The sequence below is a fragment of the Pleurodeles waltl genome, chromosome 11 (genome assembly GCF_031143425.1).
Source record: "Pleurodeles waltl isolate 20211129_DDA chromosome 11, aPleWal1.hap1.20221129, whole genome shotgun sequence".
In the NCBI taxonomy this organism is placed as follows: domain Eukaryota; kingdom Metazoa; phylum Chordata; class Amphibia; order Caudata; family Salamandridae; genus Pleurodeles; species Pleurodeles waltl.
The window spans coordinates 730,287,927-730,314,969 of record NC_090450.1 but is presented as its reverse complement, the minus strand read 5'-3'; the positions used below and the strand labels follow the sequence as shown (position 1 = coordinate 730,314,969).

The 27,043-nt window shown below is 46.5% G+C and overlaps 1 protein-coding gene across 3 annotated transcripts in view; it reads left to right on the top strand.

Moving 5' to 3' along the window:
- The window catches only part of CIAO1 (cytosolic iron-sulfur assembly component 1), a 184,555-nt gene that overhangs the window by 62,521 nt on the left and 94,991 nt on the right, over positions 1 to 27,043 (top strand). For 2 of the 3 annotated variants that reach the window (XM_069214416.1, XM_069214417.1), the window contains 3 exons: positions 11,336 to 11,525; positions 12,448 to 12,596; positions 12,691 to 12,802. In XM_069214416.1, the coding sequence (XP_069070517.1) occupies positions 11,387 to 11,525; positions 12,448 to 12,596; positions 12,691 to 12,802 (400 nt within the window). In that variant the 5' untranslated portion in view covers positions 11,336 to 11,386. Of the gene's footprint in view, positions 1 to 7,739; positions 7,799 to 11,335; positions 11,526 to 12,447; positions 12,597 to 12,690; positions 12,803 to 27,043 lie in introns of all 3 variants that reach the window. The other variant, XM_069214418.1, reaches the window with a different exon arrangement.

Here is a 27,043-nt window from a genome sequence, read left to right as displayed (position 1 = left end):
CACCCGCTCGCATCGGTCTGCACATAGTAGTCAATGCTGTGCGTCTCCGGCCCTCATCCCATATTAATTCCCGAAGTAGGGTGTTTAATTCACGGAACCATGCAGGGGGGACCCATAACGGTAGATTAGCAAAAAAGTAGAGGAGGCGGGGCAGCATCACCATCTTAGACAACGCCACTCTGGCCATTGTTGTTAGTTTCAGCGACCGCCAAAACCCAACTGAGGCGCGCAGGGACCGGAGCGCCCCACCCAGGTTGCCGTCCCGAAGATCGGCCAGCTCATGAAATATTTGGATCCCTAGATATTTGAAAGTCCGCGGGGCCCAGTTCATATCTTTCGGACATGTTTCAGGGCGCTCTATGTTTGGTAGTATGGGGAAGACAAATGTTTTGCCGCGGTTAAGATGAAGTCCCGACAGTTCCCCATAGCTCTCCAGGATCTTTAAAACCCACGGGAGGCCACTGGTTCCGTCTCTCAAATACACCAGAATATCGTCCGCGTATAGGGAAATAATATGCTCGCTAGGACCCCAGTTAATTCCTCTACCGATTCCTTCCTGTCGTATTTGGGCCGCTAGAGGTTCAATTGCCAGGGCAAATAGCAGCGGTGATAGAGGACATCCCTGTCTGGTTCCTCGATACACCGGATATGTGTCGGATATCGTTCTGCCCGTCTTCACCCTAGCCATTGGGGAGGAGTACAGTAGGTCCACCCACTTCACCCAGCTTTCACCTAGTCCCATCTTTAGCATCACAGCCCTACGGTAGTCCCACCTGATCGAGTCAAAGGCCTTTTCGAAGTCCACTGCTAATAAAACCCCTGTCGGAGGTTTTTCTGTTGCTGGCATGTGTAAGATGGCAAAGACCCTCCTCAGGTTCAACGACGTGCTGCGACCAGGGACGAAACCATATGATCTGTGTGCACTAGTGTTGTCATTAGGTGGGATCAGTCTGTTAGCCATGATCTTACTGAGGATCTTAAAGTCACTATTCAGCATTGACAATGGGCGGAAGTCGGTCACCGGCGCTTCCCTGTTTTTTGTTTTAGGTAGTGGTATCACCAAAGCCTCACGAAATGTGCCCGGTAACTCTCCTCGGTGCAACGCCTCCGCGTATACCTCAGCCAGTTGGGGCACTAACAATGTCCTATATTTTTTGTAAAAGTCCATTGGAAGGCCATCGGTACCGGGAGTCTTTCCAGGAGCCAACTGCAATATAGCCTCACTTATCTCCTCCACTGTTACAGGTCCCCCCAGGCTATCCCTCCCCGCTTGGTCCAAGGCCGGGAGAGCGATTCGCTGTAGGGAGTCTCGGAAGGCCTCCACCCCCAGGTCATGGGGTTTCCTATACAAGTGCATGTAGTATCCCTTAAAAGCTTCGTTGATTGGGCCTGGGCTTCGCCTGCATATTCCCTTTTTGTCTTGTACACTTGTGATGGGCTCTCCCCCTCCGCTTGGGCGTACCAGCCAAGCTAGAAGCCTTCCCGATCTACCCTCCTCTGATTGCACTGATGCCAGGTATTTTTGTGTGTTGTGGCACCTAAGTTGTGACTCGATCTGGGAATGCTCTCTACGGGCCCGCTTATATTCCTCATTCTCTTGGGCTCTAACATCTTGTCTCACTTCCCATTCGTGTATTTTCTTCTCTAAAGAGGTCAATTCCCTTTCAAGTGTGCGTTTCACCCCCACTGATTGACCCAGGCAGAATCCTCTCGTTACCACCTTAAGCGTTTCCCATTCTGTGGCTCTGGATGTGGCGGATCCACTGTTAATTTTGATATGTTCTGTCAAATGGCATCGAAGGGCCTCTCGGTACGGCTGATCCTCCAACGCAGTGGGGGACAGTCTCCACGATGGAATTGGGGGTCTGTCCTCTATAATACTCAGTGTAATCAGCAAGGGGTTATGGTCTGATAGTGTGCGGCCAAGATACTCTGAGTGGGTTACATAACGCGCAAGTCCCGCAGTGCATGTCATTCTGTCAATTCTAGTGTGCAGCCTGTGGAGGCCTGAATAATAAGAATAGTCACTGTCTGTTGGGTGTTGTTCCCGCCAGACATCCACTAGCCCCCAGGAGTCCAGCCATTCGCAGAGCTTTTTGGCTATTCTAGTGGACCCTGCACCCTGCAGTGGCGGGGTCGATCTGTCCTTGTTAATGTCCAATACTGCATTGAAGTCCCCTCCCACTATTAATTCTCCTGTGCTTTGGCGGGTGAGGTGGCTTGATAATTTGGTCAGGAAAGGGACTTGGTCCTGATTGGGAGCATAAATACAACTCATAACAACAGAGATACCGTGTAGTCTCCCTTCTATCACCACAAATCTGCCCTCTTGATCTATGTCAGTTGAGTCTATTATCAGTGGGACCCCAGCTCTGACCCATATCAATGCTCCCCTCGCATATGCTGAATACTCTGTGGCAAACACCTGTCCCCTCCATCTGCATCTCAGTTTCTCAACCTCTCCAGCTATTAAGTGGGTTTCTTGTAGCATTGCCACCTGCACCTCTCTTCTCTTCAAGTAGGAGAGGATTCTGTGTCTTTTGGTTGGAGTGCTCATCCCCCTAACATTCCATGTTAAAAGATTATAGTTTGCCATGTTAATAATTTAATTTGATAATAGTGTCCCTGGCGCCCCCAGAGTAGAACTCTATTCCTACCCATGTTCAGATCTTTACTGTTATCGTATATCGCCACCCACTTAGCCAAGTTAACTAATAACTGCAAAACCCAACTCCCCCACCCCAGGGCGCCTACCAACCTGCAGGTGGCCCAGAAAATCACGCAACAGTGCAACTTATTTAAACATATAGCTACAGTTCTCGCCAGGCTAGCTTAGACCAGCGAGTTACTGGTTCGGGGGCGGTCAGGTCCGGAGGGGCCTCATATTCTTCTGTTGTGTCGCATCGCCAGGTCAACTCTTGCAATGTTTATCCAAGCTCATCAGCGGACCGCGGCGTCACCCTGGGAGCACGTATCGAGCAGGTCGAGTCTCCAGCCGAAGACACCATTGCACCGTCTGAATCCTCTCCTGAGCCCTCCGGAGGGGAGGCTCCACCACCAACTCGGGCTGCCGCCTCCAGAGCCGCCCTCTTATCTTTTTCCTTTTGCATTTGTGTTGGCGCCAGCTTCGGTCGGATCCCGGGTTTTCGCGCCCTTGGAGCTCGGCGAGCCCTGCCCGCAGATGTGTTCTCACCATTGGGTCGCCCCACTTGGAGTCCTTGTTTCTCGAGCCATCGCCATACTTCCTCCGGTGTTTGGAACATCCAAAGTGTAGTCCGGGTATAGCGTCACCTCCCCATTCGCTATCTTAAACGGGCCCATCTCTCTGGCCTTCTGTATGAGAGTGTCTCTGTCTTTGTAGTGCAGCAATTTGGCAATTACCACACGAGGAGGCCTACCGGGGGCTAGAGGCCTCGACGGCATTCGGTGCGCTCGCTCCAGCGTGTAAAAGGGCGTTAGGCATCCCGGTGCCACCGTTGTACTAAACCAATTCTCCAAGAAGTTCACCATGTTAGTTCCCTCGACTCCCTCTGGAAGGCCCACCACGCGCACGTTGTTCCTTCTGTTTCTGCCCTCCGCGTCCTCAACCCTTCGTTCTAGTTGTGTTAATCTAGTAGCCAGGGAAGTCACCTCAGCCGCTAGATCCTTCTGTTTCGGTTCAACTATTGCCAATGTGGATTCCGTTTCCTTGACTCTATCCGCCAGTTTGTGGTGTTCTGCTCTTAGGAGGCCTACTTCCACTGCTACTTGGCTGATTTCGTTCTTGTAGTGTTGTCTTTGTGTCTGCAATCGCCCCCAGTATTCTGTCCAGGGTTTCCTGTACGTTAGTTTGTGGGTTGGTCTGCTCTTCCATTTCTTTGCGTGCTGGAGGGGGCGCCATGTCCATGACCTTCTTCTTGTGACGGGCTCTGCGGGGCATCGGCCAAGCCGTGTGGGGAAGATCGCACCCCCAAGGTGTAGGCCCGAGTCTCTTCACTGGCCCTCTTTCCACTGTGATCTCGCGCCCCGGCAGGCGCAGACCCGGTCTCGGTCTCCGGATGGGCGTCAGAGAGGGCCTGTTTGTCCACCCCTTCTGTACTTTGTTGGGCTCTAGCCACAGGGCCACTCGCTCTCTCTGCTTAGGGCGGCGTCTATTTTCTTTATTATTTTCTTTTCTTTTTGGATCCTGCCACTCCTCAATTACCCTTTTTTTTCTTCTTTTTTGTCTTTATTTTTCCCCCCTGTCTTCTTTTTTTTTTTTTTCGGGAGAGTTCTTTCACGTGTTTTTTTTTTTTTTTTTTCCTTTTTTTTTTTTCCTGTGATTTACTTGCCCCCGGGGTGGTGTCTCATTAGGGGGCCTCCTGCCGCTCAGTGTCGTCTCTGCGCTCCCGCGGGAGCGTCCCCCGAGCTCCGGTCGCCCTCCCGGCAAGATGGCGGCTCCGAGCCCCCTCCTCCGGGGGCTTCCATCTCACGCTGCTTCACCCGGGACCGGGTGCGGCTCAGCTCCGCCTCCACTTCTTCGCAAAGGGGGTTCCCGGCGTCCGGTCCGCCGCACCAGGGCCCCACCAGGCGGGATCGCCTCACCGGCCCAGGCCGGTCGCACTCGCTCGGCCGCAACGCTCGGCCCTACCCGAGGCCCCGGCTCACCGCGGGATGAAAGGCCGCAGGTCCGCTCCGGAGCCAGCGAGCCGAACCCGCTCCTCTGCACGTCCCGGATCAAAAGCGGGGAACCCAGCCGCATCCAGGTTCCGCCCCCAGGTCAGGAGCAGTCTTTTGGCGTTGACCCGCCCGGAGATGGCACGCTTACAGGTATAAGGTAAAGCGGCCCCTCCAGAGCAAGGAGATTAAGCGTGCGCCATCTCCTTCAGTTGGCCACGCCCCCCCGAGTACACCGTCTCATTAAATAGTATCAGATGTGCCACCAACTTGATAAATGTATTAAATAAGATACCAAGATCCCTGAAGAAGCTCCAAGGCCCTAATGGCTAGAGTGAAACGTGGTGTCGACTTTGCTAATGTTCTTTTGATAATCAAACTTTTTATGAAGTGTTGATGGTCAAAAGGAATAAATAATAAGTTACTTCTAAATTGTAAATTTTAAAGTGTTATTGCTTATTCTGTAACCAAGCAGTGCTACATGAAACTCCTTAATTACACTGACTTAATCTAAAAGGCCTTTACAAACGATCTCCAAGAAATTATCAAGTCCAGTGCCCGTCTGCAGGATTACAGTGCAGCTTCATGTCTTCCTAAAGCCTCGAGGCAGCGGCAAACAAGATGTCAACCCTCTACCTCTTTAAATGATATACAATTGTGGCCCTTTCCTTCTCCTTGATCTGTTAGCTGCCCTATCCACCATTTATCGCCAAGTCCTTATTAACAATTTAACACTCCAAATGGGTTTTGATGGCTTCATCACAAAATGGTTCGAATCATACTTGAAGAACAGAGCCCATCCCTTCCATGTGAGCTTCTCCAGGTCTGAGCACATGCCTGTCTCAAAAAACATTCATAAGGGCTCCAAGCCCTCACTGGTGATCCTCAGCATCTAAAAGGAACCGTCTGGGAGGCCTAGCGGCCAAAAGGTATGTCGACTATTAAGAAGGTGAAATACAGATCAATATTAGGGTATGTGTAGCCACATCACCCAGCTGCAGGACTGCCTCACTATGATCTGGAGTGCAGCTGGAAATGTTGGTGGAATCACTGGAAAAGACAGCACGTCAAAAGTTCTGGTAGGCAGTGAAATGATGAAATTACCATTGGCATAGGGTCAGCCGAAGCAATAATGAGCAGGAAATATTAATGACAAGAGTTTAACAGGATTGATTGGAAATACTGAGTAAATATGTGGTCAGAAGCTACAAACAAGAAGGACTGAGGTTGAGGAACATGAGCAAAAAATAAGGACACAACTAGGCTGAAGGTGAGAAAGCCAAAGCTAAAACTCGAATGCTGAACCCAGCAGCTTCGAGTACCAATGTGTAATCAGTTGTGAAGCATTTCAAGTCGGATGGGTATATTCCTTTTACAGTGTATCTATCTTGGACTCGTGCACAGATGCAATTTTGTGATTCAGACATGCCTTGTGCTGAGACACTGCCCTCATGGGCATGCACATAGAGCAAGAAAACAGTATTCCTCCATCCCTGAAAGTCATTACCAATGTGTTCGTTCAACTTGGTCCAGTTTTTCACCAAATAAGGTAAGATGAGGCAAGAGGCTCTTAGTAGTATAAGCAGAATCGGCTCATTATTTCCCATCTACTTCTTTACATCAGAAGGAACTAGCCTGAATTCCTGCTCGAATGGCAGCAGATAACTTTTCCTCACTTCTTCAAATCCTCTGGCAACCATACAAAATTGTAATACTTTGGTTATCTGTACATCTAAGGAAAGGGGAATGGGCTAAGTGAGAAAACGAAAGCACAGGATATCAGCATTCTGACTTGCTTCTCTGCTGGGTATCAACATATACTGTGCCATAGCAGATATCTAAAGGCAAGATTAACATATTTAGTATCGTATTAATATATTCCAGCATCTATCTTTTGCAATAACAAATGATATATATGTTCAAAATATATCTTTGTCTCGGACTCTCTATTTTCTCCGGGGACTATTATATTCCTGGAACCGAATCATAAATAATACAAATGTAATCAAGGTCATAAGATTTTTAGAATTACCTCACTCCCTTCTCAGAGAAAGATAACAAAAACACATATATATTCACAGTTGTTTTCTTAAATTATAAAGTAACAAACATTCATCAGCAGTTGAGTTCACATTGATACCAAATAAACACTTCCCTAATAACAGTCCACTCCCATAATGGAATATATGCTCTAAGAGAAACATGTCAAATGATCTTTTAAACAGATGAGGGCCCTTCTGTCTCCTCATGTTATTTAGCAAAAAGTTAATGAGTTTATACTCATTAAAGATTATCTCTGATACAGTACATTATCCACGGAGGTTAATTTCCATACTATTATTGGCTTCCCAACAAAACTTCTCTGTATTCAGCTTGAACATAAACACACTTTCAAAAGGTAAACAAAAAATCTTGAAGATTTTCCACAAATTCTGTATTCTTTGGAACTTTCTGGCTGCAGCAACAATGTATGTCAATTGTCTGGCTAAAATGCTTTTGCCAATAACAATTCATGGGAAATGTAGTTTCCTGGATTACACTCTGGCGCCTTGTGTAGTGTGACTTTAGAAGACTTGAAGCCTATCTCCAGCGATTTCAAATCTCCGAATGCCTTTCCTTAACCTGAATGCATGCAGAGATTGGAAGTTTGGAATACTTCACTTGCACACATCAGAGTGGAAAGGTATGGCCACAGATCATGATTTCTCGGCTGTACTTACTTGTTCCCGTTTAGTCAGGTAAAAGCATTTTTTATCTGCATCTTTCACTGAGTGCTTAGATTCCATCTGTTTAGTCACGCAACTCTAATTTCAGAGACTATATAAGCTAACAGACGGGGAGTATTAGCTTAAGACCGTGAGGCTATTCTGTGTAAAGTAAACAACGAGCATGTTGCCAATATTTATTCCCCATACCACGTAATTTCCTCATCTGTTTTTAGCTATACAGTCTTTTAAGCATTGCTGTTTTTCAAATTTGTGACATGTTAGTAGGGGCCACTAGTTGATTTCATAAATTTTAGGGTGTTCCTATTTTTGTCAATCTGTAAATAATGTCTTTATACGAGCTCTTTCTAAATACGGTATATATAATTCCATGTCCAGATCTATTCCCATAATTGTGACAGTTGATGTCAGAAGCCTTTCAATGTGTACTGAATTAGGTATGTGATCTATTTTTATTTTTATTTTTACTCTAGTTCCCTTTCACCTATATTTCTCACAATGTGTCTCAAATAGTAACTATTTCCCTGCATCTCTGTTAAGCATGTATACATTAACATCACGCGAATGCCACCATGTACCTTTTCACTTTATTTATCACTCTGATAGGATAGTAATAATCCTACTTTGCTCTATCGGACTTTATCTTCATTCTTCTTTATATCAATGAGTAATATGCTTATTTCTCCTAATTTCACATATGGCTTTATTTCCACATTCTTCTAATGACTTTTAGTCCTAGGATAATACTTGGGAACCTGTCCGGGTTACACTTTTATATTGACTGGTCTCACCCCAAGGGAGCACATTAGAATTTGCATGACTTGCACCTAAGGTATCTACTAATCTGGTAGCATTTTTGTCCGGTATGTGACTCCTACTGTCCATATATATTTCCTACAGCCTTGAGAAAGCCCTTGCTTATCCGCTAAAGGGGCGAAACACGTGTTGGCTGCTACTCCTCCGAACACTGCTACCTGATCTCTTTCCAACTTTGGCATTACTCTATTGGATTGTAATCTTGCCGATCCTTGGAACTTAACATTTTCATCAAGTTTGTCAAGAACCAACTGGGCTCTAAATCAATGGAACCCCTGGCAACTGTGGAATTTAGCGCGATGTTTTGCCTTGTAGCTACTCATGATTTATTTTCCTAACTAAAATAAATAACTGCTGAATATTCACCAATACTATGTATAGTGTTTATCAATAGAAATTCTTGATGTGGGAACTCACCTCCGATTAACCTAGTACTGTAATTATTGGGAGGTTAAGGGTCCAGGCCTTCCGGTTTGTAGTTCCTACAACCTTTCCACAATTTTGGCATTCTCAGGAAGTCATTTGGCTGGACTCTCTTCTCTTTCTCATGGCCACAGATCATGATACCTGGGGTTTATCACTGAAGCGATGAGTGGTGTTTTCTCTGCACCCATATCAGACACAGCTTTATTGTTGCATTCCACATGCCCTGGACCCTACAGGATTAGCTCAGCGATATAGACCTGCATGGCTCTGCATATCAACTAGTTGACCGCTCAAATTGCTTTGGCTTCTCCATAACAATGATATCTCCCTCAGCTTCAGAAACCCTCCTGATCAAAAGCTAACCCAGCCTGGCATCAATCGTCCTAGTGCTGAAAGATTAGGTCTTCCTTGCGGAAGACATATTCAGCATGACTGACAAGGCAGAGGTCTTGTCTAATCTTGCCAGAGGAAACACTTTCTTAGCCAGCAACATGAAGGCTCTTCTGACAACCTTAAAAAGGGATTTCCATACTGCAGTGAGCCTTATCAAAGGACTTCTAAAGTTTGACAAAATAACTCCAGTTCTCAGAGGCTTCCACTGGCTTCCCGCTCTGCATTATCTTAAAGACCTCTTGTATCTCCCACAATGAAATCATTAATGATACCCAACTGTCCCTGGCTTCCTAAATCTAGACTTCAGATAAGGTGCACAAGCCACACAGTAGCAGGATTACTGGAATGAAAACCACGAAATGCATGGTGAAGCTCGGACCCCAGACCATCTTTGCTACACTTAGAGACTGCAAAACACCATCCCAGTTAAAATGTGCCAAGGCCCATCCCTTCTTCATGTCAGAAATAACTGAAAAAACATTTCTTCAAACACCTCCTCCTCAAAAACTTCGCACTACTAATCTACCTGAAGAGCACCACTTGCGTATACCTGACTCGTCCCCGTCTCCTACCCACAGACTCACTCCTGCATTGTATCCTACTTCCCTTCACAGTGCTTTATTGCTCTATAGTTTGAGTTGTGTTAAACAATTTCAGATCTATAAATACAGGACCTGAATGAAGACAGGATTGAAATCTTTGTGCTGGGTAGAACTGAAACTACCGAGTCCTCCTGGCCTCTCTGTTTAGGCATGCCACCAAAGACCTTGGGTGTATTAAGGAACCCAGGTGTAATTTTTGATGCAGTGCTCTCCTTTGTGCCTCACGCTAGTGGAGTGGTCAAGGACGTCAAAATGCAGCTTCCCCTTCATTGGAAAATCCTTCAATCCAACCTAAAGTGGAATTAACAGAAGACATGGTCTAAGTAGACACTGTTGCACTATTTAACATTAGCTCACAAAGAACCTCATCAGCAGGCTGCAAAGTCATGAAAACCAGGTTATGCTTGAATCTGAGAATGGGCGGCCACTTAGAATTAAAATCAGCTGCTCGCAGATAGGAAGCCCAAGATCATAGTTTTTCTCATAATACTGCAGGTCATATGGAAAATGTCTAAGGCATTTTTAAGAAATAATATCCAGCTACACACCCAACTGGATTCTGCACACTTTGATGAACTTTCAAGTGCATCATAAATGACGATACATCCTTGGGAGTCCTGGGTCTCGAACTGTGGAATATTCTGACTCAAGCATAAATGCAGTGCTTAACCACAAGTTTTTTAGGAAGTGTCTGCAAACAGAACTGCTCCAGATCACCTGCAATTGGCCTCCTTGTACCTGGTAGTAGCGATTGAGAAATATCAGACTGAAGAACATTCCTTGCTGATTCCTCTGTAATTTCCCTCCCATCACATCATACAAACTCTGACACATACAGACACCGAATTATCTGGAAGGCCACACCCATCACTTTGTAAAACTTCCTAATAAATAAAAAGTCAACTGACTCTCTAGATTTTTCTAAATACTGATCCCTTTTATCTTCGTGTGTGCATCAATTCAATTACAAATTGAGAGCCACAATACAACGAGGCACTGTTAAAAATCCCTCACAGTGCTACCCTTCCCAAAAAGCCCAGTTGTCTCACAAACTTTATATTTCCCAGTTGCGGTTACAGAGTTTATGTTCAAGCTTTGCATGACTTCTAATGTAGTGTTGTGATAGTTTGGGCTGGCATTGGTTGAAACAGTATCCATCCGTTGACTGTACCTCTAGTAGCAAGCCTTGTCGTAACACCAAAGGTTTTGAGCCATTCCAAAGTGCTGATGAAGTTGGCCCCGTAGACATGATGATGGTTTGGTTTGTTACTGTAGTCTAATGTAGGTTTGTGTTTTAAATTACACCTAAGCAACTGCAAGTGCAAGGCACTTAAAATTTTAGCTGTTGTATGTTCTTTTAACCATTTGTTTTTACTGAGTCGATATTAAAGAAGTATTTGCTTTTAAAGAAATACTTCTGGATGAACGTTGCTTCTTTTATTCGTCAACTACCTGATATGTTATTTCATATTTGAATCCATATTCCTGCTCCTCTCCTGAAATAGTAAGTTGTGACTACTCAACCACAGTTACTTCTAGAGACTTAGCTCCCTATTGTGAGCAATAAAATCTAAGGCACTGGAGGTAAACTACAGTACCAAACACACATACTGCCTAATACTCATCACCTACCGCAGAAACAGAAAAAAACTTGACAGCTTGAAGTGAGCAACTATAACAAAAATTGTAAATGAGGAATTAAAGAAGAACTGATTATTACTCTTCCTCTCTCTGCAGGACACTGACCGAACATTCTGCAGTGAGGGTCTCCTAGACACTGGTGACAGAATGAAAGACTCCTTGACCCTTCTCAGTCGTGTCTCTGCCCACCCAGAATCGCGTTGCTGGTTCTTAGCCTGGAATCCCACTGGAACCCTTCTGGCATCTTGTGGAGGAGATCGCTCCATCAGAGTCTGGGGCAAGGAAGGTACGTTTCCACGCATAAGGAAAAGACATGGCCTACATAGTATCTGAAGATGCAACCTTCTGTCATCTAGATTCGTAGTGGTGTCATCTCTCTGGGCTACCCTACACTTCACTACAACCCTACATCACTTACTGGGAACTCTTGGAGTAAATCATCTAGAATCCTATTTCACATTTCTTTGTTTTGCTCTTACATCACTCTGCATGCCACACTGGTGGCTTCGGGACGGATGAACCAGGCAATCAGGGTAAGATGGTCCATGAAGGGCAAGGTAGGATGGTGGTTTCCCATAGATTTACTATGAATAACACAGCTGAAAGACCTTGTAATACTATCTGGCCACTGCCGCTGATGTGCTTTTGGTGGTGAGGAATTGTTGAAAGAAACTCACACCAAGGAAGTCACTGCTGGAGGCGTCTTGCACTATTCAAGCCCCCAGAGCCCTCATAAGGTACTGCTGGAGAAAGCTGTCTTGGATGGGGTTCTGTACCATAGTTATCCACTTGGAAGCCCAATGTTTTGGAGTCAAATAGGACTAATAATCATTCCTAGAGGCCTTTGACACCCACTGGGCACTGTTGAAAGACTCACACACTAAGAGAACAATTTTATGATGAAGCTGACACTTTACAACAATCGTATGGTTTTGATGGGGGGAAAGGTTCATTGGGTGGAGCCTTTTATCACTAACACACCACTAATGGACGATGCTGAACCTTCTCAGGTTCTTCTGCAGTGACCAGACACTGCTGAGATTGTGAGAAAGCTCCCGGAGCCCGTGTCGGCACTGCTGGAGGAGGTCTGCATAGCTGGGGTAAAATAGGACAAGCAAGGCACATTGCTGGATTCCTGTAAAAAGTCAAATATGCTTTCCCTGATGCTGACACTGCATTTGCGCTGTCCCTATTTTCTTTCTTGACAGGTGATGCCTGGGTTTGCAAGTCAGTACTTGCTCAAGGTCACCAGAGGACCATCAGGAAGGTTGCTTGGTCACCTTGTGGCAATTATCTGGCCTCAGCAAGTTTTGATGCCACCACCTGCATCTGGAAGAAGAACCAGTCAGACTTTGAGGTGAGTAATTTTTTGAAAAGCGTCCATAAAGATTTTGCGAGATGTCATGTCTGTAAGGCATAGCTTTTCACTTTCATTGTCCTCTCTCCGGCAGTGCATCACCACACTAGAAGGACACGAAAATGAGGTGAAATCTGTGGCCTGGGCCCCCTCAGGTAGCCTGCTGGCCACCTGCAGCCGTGATAAAAGTGTCTGGGTGTGGGAAGGTGAGTGTTTTGAGTACTAACGCTAGAAAAACAAATACCTTCTAAAAAATATACAGACACATTTTTAAAAAATGTGTGTTAATGTGGTCCAGTTGATGGAGTTAATAAGCGTCAGGTGAATGTTTTCATGAGAGATGGGTATGTTCATGAATGTGGGCCAGAGAGCATGCACTAATATGTGCAATTGATCTGTCAATGTTTGTAAAGCACAGCTACTCACCTGTGAGAGCCTCAAGGCGCTGGCGGGAGGGTAGGGATCTCATCTGAAGATCCATGTCTTAAGGTTCTTCCTGAAGATGGTGAGCGACGGGCTTTGTCTGAGGTGCAGTGGGAGGTTGTTCCAGCTCTTTGCTGCAGTGTAGGTGAAAGATCGTCCTCTGGCGGTGGTTTTGTGGATGCAAGGGAAGGGTGCCAGGGCCATCTGGGCAGAGCAGAGGGATCTGGCGGGGTATGGAATGATACACTGTGGTTCAGACAGGCTGGTCCTACATTGTGTATGGCCTTGCACCTGTGGGTGAGAAGCTTGAAGGTGATTCGCTTAGCAACCCTGAAACAGTGGAGGGTCCTCAGGTGTTGAGAGATGTGTTGTTGGCGTGGGAGGTCCAGAATGAGTCTGGCGGCAGCATCCTGGATGAGTTGAAGTTTTTTGATGTTCCTAGTTGAGGTGCCGACGTACAGGGTGTTGCCATAGTCGAGCCGGCTAGTGACTAAGGCGTGGGTGACTGTCCTGTGACAGTCTGCTGGGATCCATCTGAAGATCTTCTCAAGTTTGCGGAGTGTGTGCCAGCAGACAGAGTTTACCTGGTGGGTTATGGATAGGGAGGAGTTGAGGATGATTCCTAAGTTGTGAGCATGCTCAGTCAATGCAGGGGGCACTGAGGGATGTGGGCCACCAGTAGTCGTCCCAAGCTGGGGTGGTGTTTCTGAAGATGATGAGCTCAGTCTTGTCAGAGTTGAGTTTGAGGCAGCTTTCTGTCATCCAGGTGGCGACGGCTTCCATTCCTGAGTGGATGTTCCTTTTGGCTGTGTCAGAGTCTTCGATGAGGGAAATGAGTTGTGTGTCTTAAGCATATGACAATATGTTCATACTGTGACTTCTGACGATGGCAGCAAGAGGGGACATGTATATGTTGAACAGTGTGGGTCTAAGTGAGGATCCTTGGGGAACTCCATAGTTGACTCCTGTGGTCTGGAAGTGTAGGGCAGGAGTCTGACCCTCTACGTCCCCCTGGAGAGGAAGGAGTGGATCTATTCCAGGGCTCTTCGGCGGATTCATATGTTGTGGAGTCTGGTGCGCAGAGAGCTGTGGCAGACCGTGTCAAATGCTGCTGAGTTACTGTGGTGTGGCCGTGATCTAGGAGTAATCGAATGTCGTCGGTCGCTGCCAGTAAGGCTGTCTCCATGCTGTGGAAGCCGGACTGGGAGCTGTCCAGGGAGTTGTAGCTTCAATGAAATTCCATAGTTGTGCATTGATGCTTTCTCCAGTACTTTGGTGGGGTAGGGTAGCAGTGAGATGGGCCGGAAATTCTTTAGTTCTGATGGGTCGGCCAAAGGTTTGTTCAGGAGAGGGCATATTTCGGCGTGTCTCCAGTCTTTGGGGAAGGTGCCTGTGTTGATGGAGCAGTTGATTGTGTTACGGAGCTCGGGGCAATGGATGCGCTGGTCCTGATGTATATGTGGTGCGGGCAGGGGCCCGAGGGGGCTCCTGTGTGGGTGCTGTTCATGATGTTGACTGTTTCGTCTGTGGTGAGCGTGGACCAGCTGTGGATGGTCTGGGTGGGCTCCGGGGTGGTGGGTCAGTCACAGGGTCCGGTGCCAGGATTTTCAGGGAGGAAGCTGTTGTAGATGTCCTGGATCTTGTGGTGGAAAAAGGAGGCAAGTTTGTCGCAGAGGTCCTGTGACGGGGGGGATGCTGGTGGCTTTGGAGGGGGGGATCTGTGAACTCGTTGATGACTAAGAAGAGTTCCTTAGACTTGTGTGCGGAGGACTTGATTTGCTCCCGGAGTGCATCCTTCCTTGCATTCTTGATTTTTCGTCTGTGGGCGGCGGTTGTGGCTCTGAATGAGGCGAGGTCTTTGCTGCTGATTTGGCTGTTCCTTCCATTTTTTCTCCAAACGCCTGCGGGTACGCTTTGATTCTCGGAGTTCGTGGTGAAGCAGCTGGCGTTTTTTTAGGTACGCGTTTGGCCTATGTCAGCCGGAGAGGGGGTAGAGTGCCAACACATTCGGTGATCCATGCGTTGAGATTGCGCTCTGCTGTGTTGGCATCGTCGGAGGGAGGGATTTGCCAAGCGATGAGGTGAGTTGCTTGTTGGTGATTTTGTTCCATTTTCTGTAGGAGGTCCTGGAGGAGCGGGTGCGGCTGCTGGGTGCTGTGATTGTGAAGTGTATACAGCGGTGGTCGGTCCAGTCTGGGGTGGAGATGGTCTTGATGTTGATCCAGTTGCTTGAGGTGAAGATGGAGTCCAGTGTGTGTCCTGCGATGTGTGTGGGTGCAGAGACCAGCTGTCTGAGGCTGAGGTTGTTGAGTAGAGCACTGGTGTTTGGGTTGGTGCGGTCCTCGAAGTGGAAATTCAGGTCTCTGAGGAGGAGGTAGTCGACTGACACCAGGGCCTGAGGGGGGAGTAGCGATGTCTATGACGTTATCTATGAAAGCTGGGCGGGGGCCGGGTGGCCTGTACATCAGGGTGCCGTGGATGAAGAAGTTGTGGTTGAAGTGGACCAGGAAGTGAAGGTGTTCCATGGTGGTGCAGTGTTCTCTTGGGACGGCCTTGACATGTAGTGAGGACTTGTGTACGATGGTGAGTCCTCTGCCCGGGGGGGAAGGGCCGGTCCCTCCTTAGGATGCTATGACCGTCGGGAATGGCGAGGGACTTGAGGTGGGGTTGGTCCAGGTCTTGGTAAGGAAGGCGATGTCCAGTCAGGTGGTGTCAATCAAGTCCCAGAGTTCGGTGGCGTGTTTGTGGAGGGAGCGGATGTTCAGGAGCAGGCAGTTGATGGGGTTGTGGAGGTTGTTGGTATCTTTGTGTGCAGAGAGTAAGTTCGGCTTGTTGAGGCTGGCACTGAAGTTGCAGTTCCTGCAGGTGAAAGGGCCATGGGTGTCCTTGGGGGAGATGGTGCAGCAGTTGCTGAGACGTCTGGTGTGAGGCGGAGGAGGGTCTCGGAGTTGTAACAGAGGCAGTCCAGGGGGTGGTTTAACAAAGATCCAGGGTTCCTGGCGCTGGGTGCGGTCCAGGTGCGGACGGGCGCAGACAGGCTTGCCTTTGTAAGGAGAGCACATTAATGTGAGCCAGGTGCAAGTATTAATGTGAGTCAGGTGAAGGTTTTAATGTTAGCCCAAAGAAGAATGTAATTTACTCTGGTCAAAGTATTAATTTAAATATGGATATATAGTTGGTGTGAGTTTGAGATAGGTTGTAACACAAGCGGGACATAGTCAATGTGATCTTATGGAGGGTATTCATTTGAGACAAAAGAAATTATTAATGCAAGCTGCTGGTCAGAATAACCTGCTAGACCCACATTCCAAGTTTGACCAGAATCGTTTAATTTTAATAGTATTTTTATATCTGTTCCATTTTATTAATCGTGAACCACAATGTGTGTTATGTCATTCAGACCTTTATAGTGATAACTACCACCGTTACAACATTGTAGTACTTTTTTTTTTTTTAAATCTAATGCAGGATTGAAATTAAACAATATGCAATTTATTTGTGCACATACTCACAAATATGGAAACAGACGATGCAAGCAATTTGAAGTAAACAATGACGCATCATGCATTTGTAAAACAACAAAAAATATCAGTTGGGGTCATACTACTCTAGGCAAAATCTGGTATTTTGTATTTACTGCAGTCATAAGAACTTTGAGTTGATCCTAGCCACAGAACTGTACATCCATGTACTTATTACATGATACTGTACGGACCATAAACCTGTATTGCTTCTAATAATTGCAGTTAGCATACTAAATCTATTCTGCCTGCAGCTCCTGTTATCGTTACTTAATTTTCATTCTCAAAAAAACATTATTCCTGCTTTTAACTGTATTATTGCCTCTAAGACTACTTCTTCTCCTAGTCAGTATATGTAAGAAATGTAATTATTATTGATGTGGGTGACTACGTACCTCAAGGAATTAGCACAACTCTAGTCAGTCTGAACACTCAAAGTCACTAAATTAACCAGAGCTGAAGCCCCTTGCAGCTATGGCACATAGCAGACAGTGTTCACTTAGGGCAGTGTGTAAAGTATGTATGTGTAGGAGGCTGGCCTGGCTTATAGTGGGTACCAATGGTACTTACACCTTGTGCTAGGTCCAGTTATCCCATATTAGTAGATTAGTGGTGTTCTAGCAGCTTAGGCTGATAGAGGTGGCTATAGCAGAGCAGCCTAGGCTGAACTAGGAGACATGCAAAGCTCCTACTATACTACTTATATCATATAGGTACTATATCATAAGAAACACAATACTCAGGGTTACTAAATATAAAGGTACTTTATTTTAATGACAATGTGCCAAAAATATCTCAGAGGATATACTCCCTTAGAAGGTAAGTAAAATACACAAAATATACACACAAACCAAAATCAGGTAAGTAAAACAGTCAGAAAGTAGTGCAAACACTGTAGAATACAATAGGATGCAATAGGCCTAGGGGCAACACAAACCATATTCTAAGAAATTGGAATGCGAACCACGAATGGACCCCTAGGCTAGTGTAGTGAATGGAGGGTCGCTGGGAGTGTAAGAAAACACTAAGGGTGTCCAAGATACCCCACCCCAAGGCCCTGGAAAGTAGGAGTAAAGTACTACTATTTCCCCAGAAACACACTAAAGTCGTGATAGAGGATTTTGCAAAGACCACAACAGACTGCAAAGCACTGAAGACGGATTCCTGGACCTGAGGACCTACAGAGGAAGGGGACCAAGTCCAAGAGTTGTGAAAGTGTCCAGGGGGGCAGGAGCCCACTAAACCCCGGATAAAGGTGCAAAACTGCTGCCTCCGGATGGAAGAAGCTGAAGATTCTGCAACAACAGAAGATGTTAAGAACTTCTCCTTCATGCAGAAGATGTCCCACGGAGTGCTGGAGGATGCACAGTATTTCCTTGGCAAAATACCACAAACACACCTTGCTAGCTGCAATAGTTGCGGTAGAAGAAAAAGGGTGCTGCCCGGACCTAGGAAGTACCAGGATGTCACCACTTGGGAGAGGAGACAGAGGGGGCCCTCAGCAACATAGAGAGCCCACGCACAAGAAGGTAGCACCCGCAGAAGTACTTCAACATGGGTTCAAGAAGTCTGAACACAGCGGTCATCTCAACACTGCAAAAGAGGGTCCCATGAAGCCGGAGATCAACTCAGGGAGCTGAGCATCGCAGGACAGATTGCTGGGGACCTAGGCTTGGCTGTGCATGAAGGATTCTGTGGAAATGTGCACAGAAGCCCTTGTAGCTGCAGTTCACGCAGTGCACAGGAGTACTGTCTAGGGAGGGGAAGCAAGGACTTACCTCCTCCAAATTTGGACAGTTGGACCACTGGACAGTCTGGGTCACTTGGGTCCACCACTTGTGTTCCAGGGGCCACGCTCATCAGGATGAGAGGGGTCCCAGTGTACCGTGACGCTGAAGTTTGGTGCCTTCTGAAGCAGGGGGAAGATTCCGTCAACCCACTGGAGATTTCTTTGTTGCTTCGAGTGCAGGATGAAGGCAGGCAGCCCCCAAAGCATGCACCACCAGGAAACAGTTGAGAAAGCCGGCAGGATTAGGTGCTACAATGTCGCTGGTAGTCTTCTTGCTACTTTGTTGCAGTTTTGCAGGCGTCCTGAAGCAGTCAGTGGTCGATCATTGGCAGAAGTCGAAGAGAGAGGTGCAGAGGAACTGTGGGGTGGCAGCAGCGGTAGCTGCAGAGAAAACCCCAGAGAGCTGGTTTGGCAGTACCCGGGGTCCATAGTGGAGCCCCGGGGATGCATGAGATTGACACCCCAATACCAGATTTGGCATGGGGGGGACATGTTGCATGGCCATATTCGGAGTTACTATTGTAAAGCTACATATAGGTATTGACCTATATGTAGTGCACGCATGTAATTGTGTCCCCGCACTCACAAAGTCCAGGAAAATGGCCCTGAACTATGTGGGGGCACCTTTGCTAGTGCAAGGGTGCCCTCACACTTAGTAACTTTGCACCTAACCTTCAGAAAGTGAAGGTTAGGTATATAGGTGACTTATAAGTGACTTAAGTGCAGTGAAAATGGCTGTGAAATAATGTGTGCGTTATTTCACTGAGGCTGCAGTGGCAGTCATGTGTAAAGATTTGTCTGAGCTCCCTATGGGTTGCAAAAGAAATGCTGCAACCCAGAGGGATCTCCTGGAACCCAAATACCCTGGATACCTAGGTACCGTATACTAGGGAATTATAAGGGTGTTCCAGGGTGCCAATTGAAATTGGTAAAAGTGGTCACTAGCCTATAGTGACAAATTTAAAGGCAGAGAGAGCATAAGCACTGAGGTTCTGGTTAGCAGAGCCTCAGTGACACAGTTAGTCTCTACACAGATACACACATTCAGGCCACAAACTATGAGCACTGGGGTCCTGGCTAGCAGGATCCCAGTGAGACAGGCAAAAACAAACTTACATACATGTAAAAAAAGAGGGGTAACATGCCAGGCAAGATGTTACTTTCCTACAGTATGTAGTACCAAAACAGAAATAAATTAGAAATGCAAAATAATAAACATCTCAAACAGAATTAAAAAAATAGAGTACAATTAAATAAATAAAAGGACACCAAAGTGACAAAAATCCAATAAGATGAATTTAAGATATGCATTTATAAAGTTTGAAGCAGGTATAGCGCCATGAAGCATAAAGTGCCAATAACAGTCAATGGTCGCCATAGACCGGGACCTAGGCACAATTTGACGCTGACCATGATGGAGCACGAGTTTAATACACCAAACCGGTTTATCCTCATCAAAGATTTAACTGTCTGATGATAGTCCTTCAAGTCCCAATCCGCCATTGGACTACACTTCTAAAGCCACCCGGAAACCAGGGGAGGTACTTAAAGAATCAGTGTATCAGGCAAAGGCCAAACTGGAGGGTCTGGTCTAGTTCCAGTCAACACTGGTCAGCTGGGTAGTTGCAGGAAAAGGCCTCTTGTAGCTTGTTGTGTCCCTGTAGTTTTAACAGGAGGTGAGTCGTATGACACTTGGAGTGAATTTCTTTGCCTTGGGTTCAAGAGAGAGAAGGTCCAGTTGTCCAGGGCTCTTCTCATGTTGTATATAGCAGATTCAGTCCTCTTCTGATCTTCCTCAGGTGTAGGAAATTTCTCAAGTGGGTGTCTGAAGGTGACACAAATTTGCCTGGCACAAGCTAGTGGGTGGGAATGACTTCAGGGCATGCTCTAACTGTAGGAGGCTGGCCTGGCTTGTAGTGGGTACCAAGGGGTACTTACACTCTGTACCAGGTCCAGTTATCCCTTATTAGTGTAAAAGAGGTGTTTCTAGCAGCTTAGGCTGATAGAAGGTAGCTATAGCAGAGCAGCTTAGGCTGAACTAGGAGACATGCAAAGCTCCTACTATACCACTGGTGTCATCTGCACAATATCATAAGAAAACACAATACACAGATATACTAAAAATAAAGGTACTTTATTTTTATGACAATATGCCAAAAGTATGTCAGTGAGTACCCTCAGTATGAGGATGCCAAATATACACAAGATATATGTACAGAATACCAAAAATATGCAGTAATAGCAAAAGGAAGTAATGCAAACAATGTAAAGTTATAGTATATTGCAATGGGAGCACATAGGTATAGGGGCAACACAAACCATATTCTCCAAAAGTGGAATGCGAACCACGAATGGACCCCAAACCTATGTGAGCTTGTAGAGGGTCGCTGGGACTGGAAGAAAACAGTGAGGGTTAGAAAAATAGCACCCCCCCAAGACCCTGAAAAGTAGGTGTAAAGTGGACCTATAACCCCCAGAGAGCACAGAAGTCATGATAGGGGGATTCTGCAAGGAAAACCAACACCAGCAAAGCAACAACAGTGGATTTCCGGACCTGAGTACCTGTGAAACAAGGGGACCAATTCCAAGAGTCGCGACAATGTCAAGAGTGGGCAGATGCCCAGGAAATGCCAGCTGAGGTTGCAAAGAAGCTGCCACCGGATGGAAGAAGCTTTGGTTTCTGCAAGAACGAAGTGGACTAGGAACTTCCCCTTTGGAGGATGGATGTTCCACGTTGTGAAGAAGCTTGCAGAGGTGTTCCCACGCAGAAAGACTGCAAACAAGCCTTGCTGGCTGCAAGGGTCGCGGTTAGGGTTTTGGGTGCTGCTGTGGCCCAGGAGGAACCAGGATGTCGCTTGGATGAGGAGACAGAGGGGTCGCCCAGCAAGTCAGGGAGCCCTCACAGAAGCAGGCAGCACCCGCAGAAGTACCGGAACAGGCACTTAGAAGAGGAGTGAACCGGAGTCCACCCAGAGTCACAAAAGAGAGTCCCACGACGCCGGAGGACAACTCAGAAGGTTGTGCACTGCAGGTTAGAGTATCGGGGACCCAGGCTTGGCTGTGCACGAAGGAAATCCTGGAAGAGTGCACAGGAGCCGGAGCAGCTGCAAATCACGCGGTACCCAGCAATGCAGTATAGCGTGGGGAGGCAAGGACTTACCTCCACCAAACATGGACTGAAGAGTCACTGGACTGTGGGAGTCACTTGGACAGAGTTGGTGAGTTCCAGGGACCACGCTCGTCGTGCTGAGAGGGGACCCAGAGGACCGATGATGAAGTCTTTTGTTGCCTGCGGTTGTAGGGGGAAGATTCCGTCGACCCACTGGAGATTTCTTCAGAGCTCCTGGTGCAAGAAGGAGGCAGGCTACCCCCAGAGCATGCACCACCAGGAAACAGTCAAGAAAGCCGGCAGGATGAAGCGATACAAGGTTGCAGTAGTCGTCTTTGCTACTTTGTTGCGGTTTTGCAGGCGTCCTGAGCAGTCAGCGGTCGATCCTTTGGCAGAAGGTGAAGAGGGAGATGCAGAGGAACTCTGATGAGCTCTTTCATTCGGTATCTACAGAATTCCCCAAAGCCGAGACCCTAAATAGCCAGAAAAGGAGGTTTGGCTACATAAGAAGGAGGATAGGCTAGCAACACAGGTAAGAGCCTATCAGAAGGAGTCTCTGACGTCACCTGCTGGCACTGGCCACTCAGAGGAGTCCAGTGTGCCAGCAGCACCTCTGTTTCCAAGATGGCAGAGGTCTGGAGCACACTGGAGGAGCTCTGGGCACCTCCCCTGGGAGGTGCAGGTCAGGGGAGTGGTCACTCCCCTTTCCTTTGTCCAGTTTTGCGCCAGAGCAGGGCTGGGGGATCCCTGAACCGGTGTAGACTGGCTTATGCAGAGATGGGCACCATCTGTGCCCATCAAAGCATTTCCAGAGGCTGGGGGAGGCTACTCCTCCCCAGCCCTAACACCTTTTTCCAAAGGGAGAGGGTGTAACACCCTCTCTCTGAGGAAGTCCTTTGTTCTGCCTTCCTGGGCCAAGCCTGGCTGGACCCCAGGAGGGCAGAAACCTGTCTGAGGGGTTGGCAGCAGCAGCTGCAGTGAAACCCCGGGAAAGGTAGTTTGGCAGTACTCGGGTCTGTGCTAGAGACTCAAGGGATCATGGAATTGTCTCCCCAATGCCATTTGAGGTGACAATTCCATGATCTTAGACATGTTACATGGCCATGTTCGGAGTTACCATTGTGACGCTATACATAGGTAGTGACCTATGTATAGTGCATGCGTGTAATGGTGTCCCCGCACTCACAAAGTCCGGGGAATTTGCCCTGAATGATGTGGGGGCACCTTGGCTAGTGCCAGGGTGCCCACACACTAAGTAACTTAGAACCCAACCTTTACCAGGTAAAGGTTAGACATATAGGTGACTTATAAGTTACTTAAGTGCAGTGGTAAATGGCTGTGAAATAACGTGGACGTTATTTCACTCAGGCTGCAGTGGCAGGCCTGTGTAAGAATTGTCAGAGCTCCCTATGGGTGGCAAAAGAAATGCTGCAGCCCATAGGGATCTCCTGGAACCCCAATACCCTGGGTACCTCAGTACCATATACTAGGGAATTATAAGGGTGTTCCAGTATGCCAATGTGAATTGGTGAAATTCGTCACTAGCCTGTTAGTGACAATTTAGAAAGTAAAGAGAGAGCATAACCACTGAGGTTCTGATTAGCAGAGCCTCAGTGAGACAGTTAGTCATCACACAGGGAACACATACAGGGCACACTTATGAGCACTGTGGCCCTGGCTGGCAGGGTCCCAGTGACACATACACTAAAACAACATATACAGGGAGTGCAGAATTATTAGGCAAGTTGTATTTTTGAGGATTAATTTTATTATTGAACAACAACCATGTTCTCAATGAACCCAAAAAACTCATTAATATCAAAGCTGAATATTTTTGGAAGTAGTTTTTAGTTTGTTTTTAGTTTTAGCTATGTTAGGGGGATATCTGTGTGTGCAGGTGACTATCACTGTGCATAATTATTAGGCAACTTAACAAAAAAAAATATATACCCATTTCAATTATTTATTATTACCAGTGAAACCAATATAACATCTCAACATTCACAAATATACATTTCTGACATTCAAAAACAAATCCATGACCAATATACCCACCTTTCTTTGCAAGGACACTCAAAAGCCTGCCATCCATGGATTCTGTCAGTGTTTTGATCTGTTCACCATCAACATTGCGTGCAGCAGCAACCACAGCCTCCCAGACACTGTTCAGAGAGGTGTACTGTTTTCCCTCCTTGTAAATCTCACATTTGATGATGGACCACAGGTTCTCAATGGGGTTCAGATCAGGTGAACAAGGAGGCCATGTCATTAGATTTCCTTCTTTTATACCCTTTCTTGCCAGCCACGCTGTGGAGTACTTGGACGCGTGTGATGGAGCATTGTCCTGCATGAAAATCATGTTTTTCTTGAAGGATGCAGACTTCTTCCTGTACCACTGCTTGAAGAAGGTGTCTTCCAGGAACTGGCAGTAGGACTGGGAGTTGAGCTTGACTCCATCCTCAACCCGAAAAGGCCCCACAAGCTCATCTTTGATGATACCAGCCCAAACCAGTACTCCACCTCCACCTTGCTGGCGTCTGAGTCGGACTGGAGCTCTCTGCCCTTTACCAATCCAGCCACGGGCCCATCCATCTGGCCCATCAAGACTCACTCTCATTTCATCAGTCCATAAAACCTTAGAAAAATCAGTCTTGAGATATTTCTTGGCCCAGTCTTGACGTTTCAGCTTGTGTGTCTTGTTCAGTGGTGGTCGTCTTTCAGCCTTTCTTACCTTGGCCATGTCTCTGAGTATTGCACACTTTGTGCTTTTGGGCACTCCAGTGATGTTGCAGCTCTGAAATATGGCCAAACTGGTGGCAAGTGGCATCGTGGCAGCTGCACGCTTGACTTTTCTCAGTTCATGGGCAGTTATTTTGCGCCTTGGTTTTTCCACACGCTTCTTGCGACCCTGTTGACTATTTTGAATGAAACGCTTGATTGTTCGATGATCACGCTTCAGAAGCTTTGCAATTTTAAGAGTGCTGCATCCCTCTGCAAGATATCTCTTTTTTTTACTTTTCTGAGCCTGTCAAGTCCTTCTTTTGACCCATTTTGCCAAAGGAAAGGAAGTTGCCTAATAATTATGCACACCTGATATAGGGTGTTGATGTCATTAGACCACACCCCTTCTCATTACAGAGATGCACATCACCTAATATGCTTAATTGGTAGTAGGCTTTCAAGCCTATACAGCTTGGAGTCAGACAACATGCATAAAGAGGATGATGTGGTCAAAATACTCATTTGCCTAATAATTCTGCACTCCCTGTATACAGTGAAATATGGGGGTAACATGCCAGGCAAGGTGGTACTTTCCTACACTAACCAATGGGGTAAAAGTTCCTGGGGCCAACCCTACCCACTTTTGGCAGTTTTAAGATGGCAGAAGTCCGTGGCAACACTAAACTTGGGCTCTGTGGGCTGTGTGTGTGGGTGCAATGTACTGTGGTAATCCTACTATCCTAGAATAGAACTAGAAAACTTTAAGGTTGACTAAAACCGCAGCGCACTACTGGAAGGCCCATAGGGCAATTTCAACAAGTATTTCACAAAGGTTTTTTTTTTAACTAAACAAAATGTGTCTGCTATAATACATCATTTATTCATGACATGAAAACCAATTATCACCAATAATCAACAATTTTTTTGGTTGAAATGCTGTACAAATGCTGCTTCACATTTAATAAGCCGTCAATATACAGGTCGATGTAGACTGTTGAAATAACAGTTCAGTTGTTAAAACCCAATGCATTTCGGGTGCTAATACCCTTCGTCAGGGATAGCTAGGATGGCTACATAAAACAATACTTCAACCAGCATCATATTATACAAACTACACAAGAAGACAGATTTTCCAGACGTAGCAAAGACACAAAGATGTTAATGCTCACCTTATTTGTCTTGAAACCAGAATGTTAAATAACACATCCTCAAAAAAACAATGTGATGGTGTGAAAACACCTCATCATAAACAAGCTATATATCGACTCACAAAGCTGTTCATAACATGCTGCTGATGCAACTCGTATTTTCCGTATTAATGCAAACAATACCCGACAACCACATCTCCTAGTGTTACTCTTTGTAACCTCACTGGGTTTCTTTTAAGCTCAGTGATTTTATTTTGTGGTACTTATGGTTCAAACAGTGATAGTATCGATACATGGAGGACAATATGGAAGTGGAACGATAGTGGGCTGCCTGCACCGATCGTTGTTCACTCGAGATAAGGAACGTGTTTCGAATCGTTAAAAATATGCATGCGATGTATCTTGGTTTCTTTCACTAGGACTGACAATAGATATGGCATGGTGAACAATTAGGGCAGGAAGGGCATACATTTCACTTTTACTGATGGAATTCAACTAAGAGCTTTGTCGAGCAAATGTCTATAATTAGCATGTTTACACATTAGGAAATGTATGAGATCAACCTTATGACCTCATTGGGACGGCGTTGCAGCAACACACAAGCCACTAGCAGAGTGTCCGGGGAGGCATCACCTCAGTTTTATAGTGAGTAACTTTGCATGCTAGCACGCACACGAATGTATGATATATTATTACTAGTTCTGACACGGTTTATATAACATTATTATGAGGGCTGGCATGGTTTTTATATGTCTAATAGTTCAGTACGCCATTTCCTGATTTCGGATCAAATGTTTCTTCACAGAGTATTCTGGACCACAACATCTATAACTATTAAGGAAGTCAATTAAATGCATGCTGGGCATTGTAGTCACCTTCAATCGATTTCAGAGACCTTTAGTTTTCTTTTAATCACTTGATTATGCGTGTTGCATGGGCACGTCCGACTTGGAACCTACGGTGCGTGAGGTTTTTCATTGTATAGCTGTGTCACTGTCAGGAAATGGGATCCCTGGACGAGGACATCCTAAATGAAGAACCTAATGGATTATCAGGGGGAATAGAGGTAAAGGAAACAAACATGCTTAAACACCCTACCTTGCCCCTCCAGTCGGAATACTTGCAGCAAATACAGCACGACAAAAGAGACCACTTCCTCAAGCTTGAAGGACACTGAGGAATTCTGAACGGGTGAGGTGATCAAACTTGAGACTAGTCAGAAAGGAGCTGCGGGCCCTTTTAAGAGGTGTTGTTGATTCCAGAGCGCGGTCAGCTGGAAAAGGAAGATGCGGAAGCAAGCTGGGAGGGAAGGAGAGACGCAGAAGACCCCCTGACCGAGAAGGAGGACGGTGAAAGGAAGGAGTCTAGAGAACCAGGCGAATGCAGCCCGACAATAGAGGCTACAGTCTCTGCGCCAGAATGAACAGACAGAAGAGAAGACACCGCTAGCGTGACTCCAGGAAGACACGTATTTCAGTCCAGAAGGGCGCCAATCAAACTGCCAGGCCTGCAACATCCCAGGAGAGGCGTGAATCACCCAGGTGCGTGTCCGGCTCAGGGGCTAGAGGGGGAGACCTGGTAATGAAGGTAACAGAGGGAAGGGAGTAGGAAGAGGGCGGTGGATCAAACACTAAGCACTACTAGAAAACCGAGGAGGCTGAGGAGGGATCTCTTGACTTAGTAGTCCTCCGTCCCCTTCCTTCCTTCTTCCCCATATTTTCAGTCATTTGAGATTT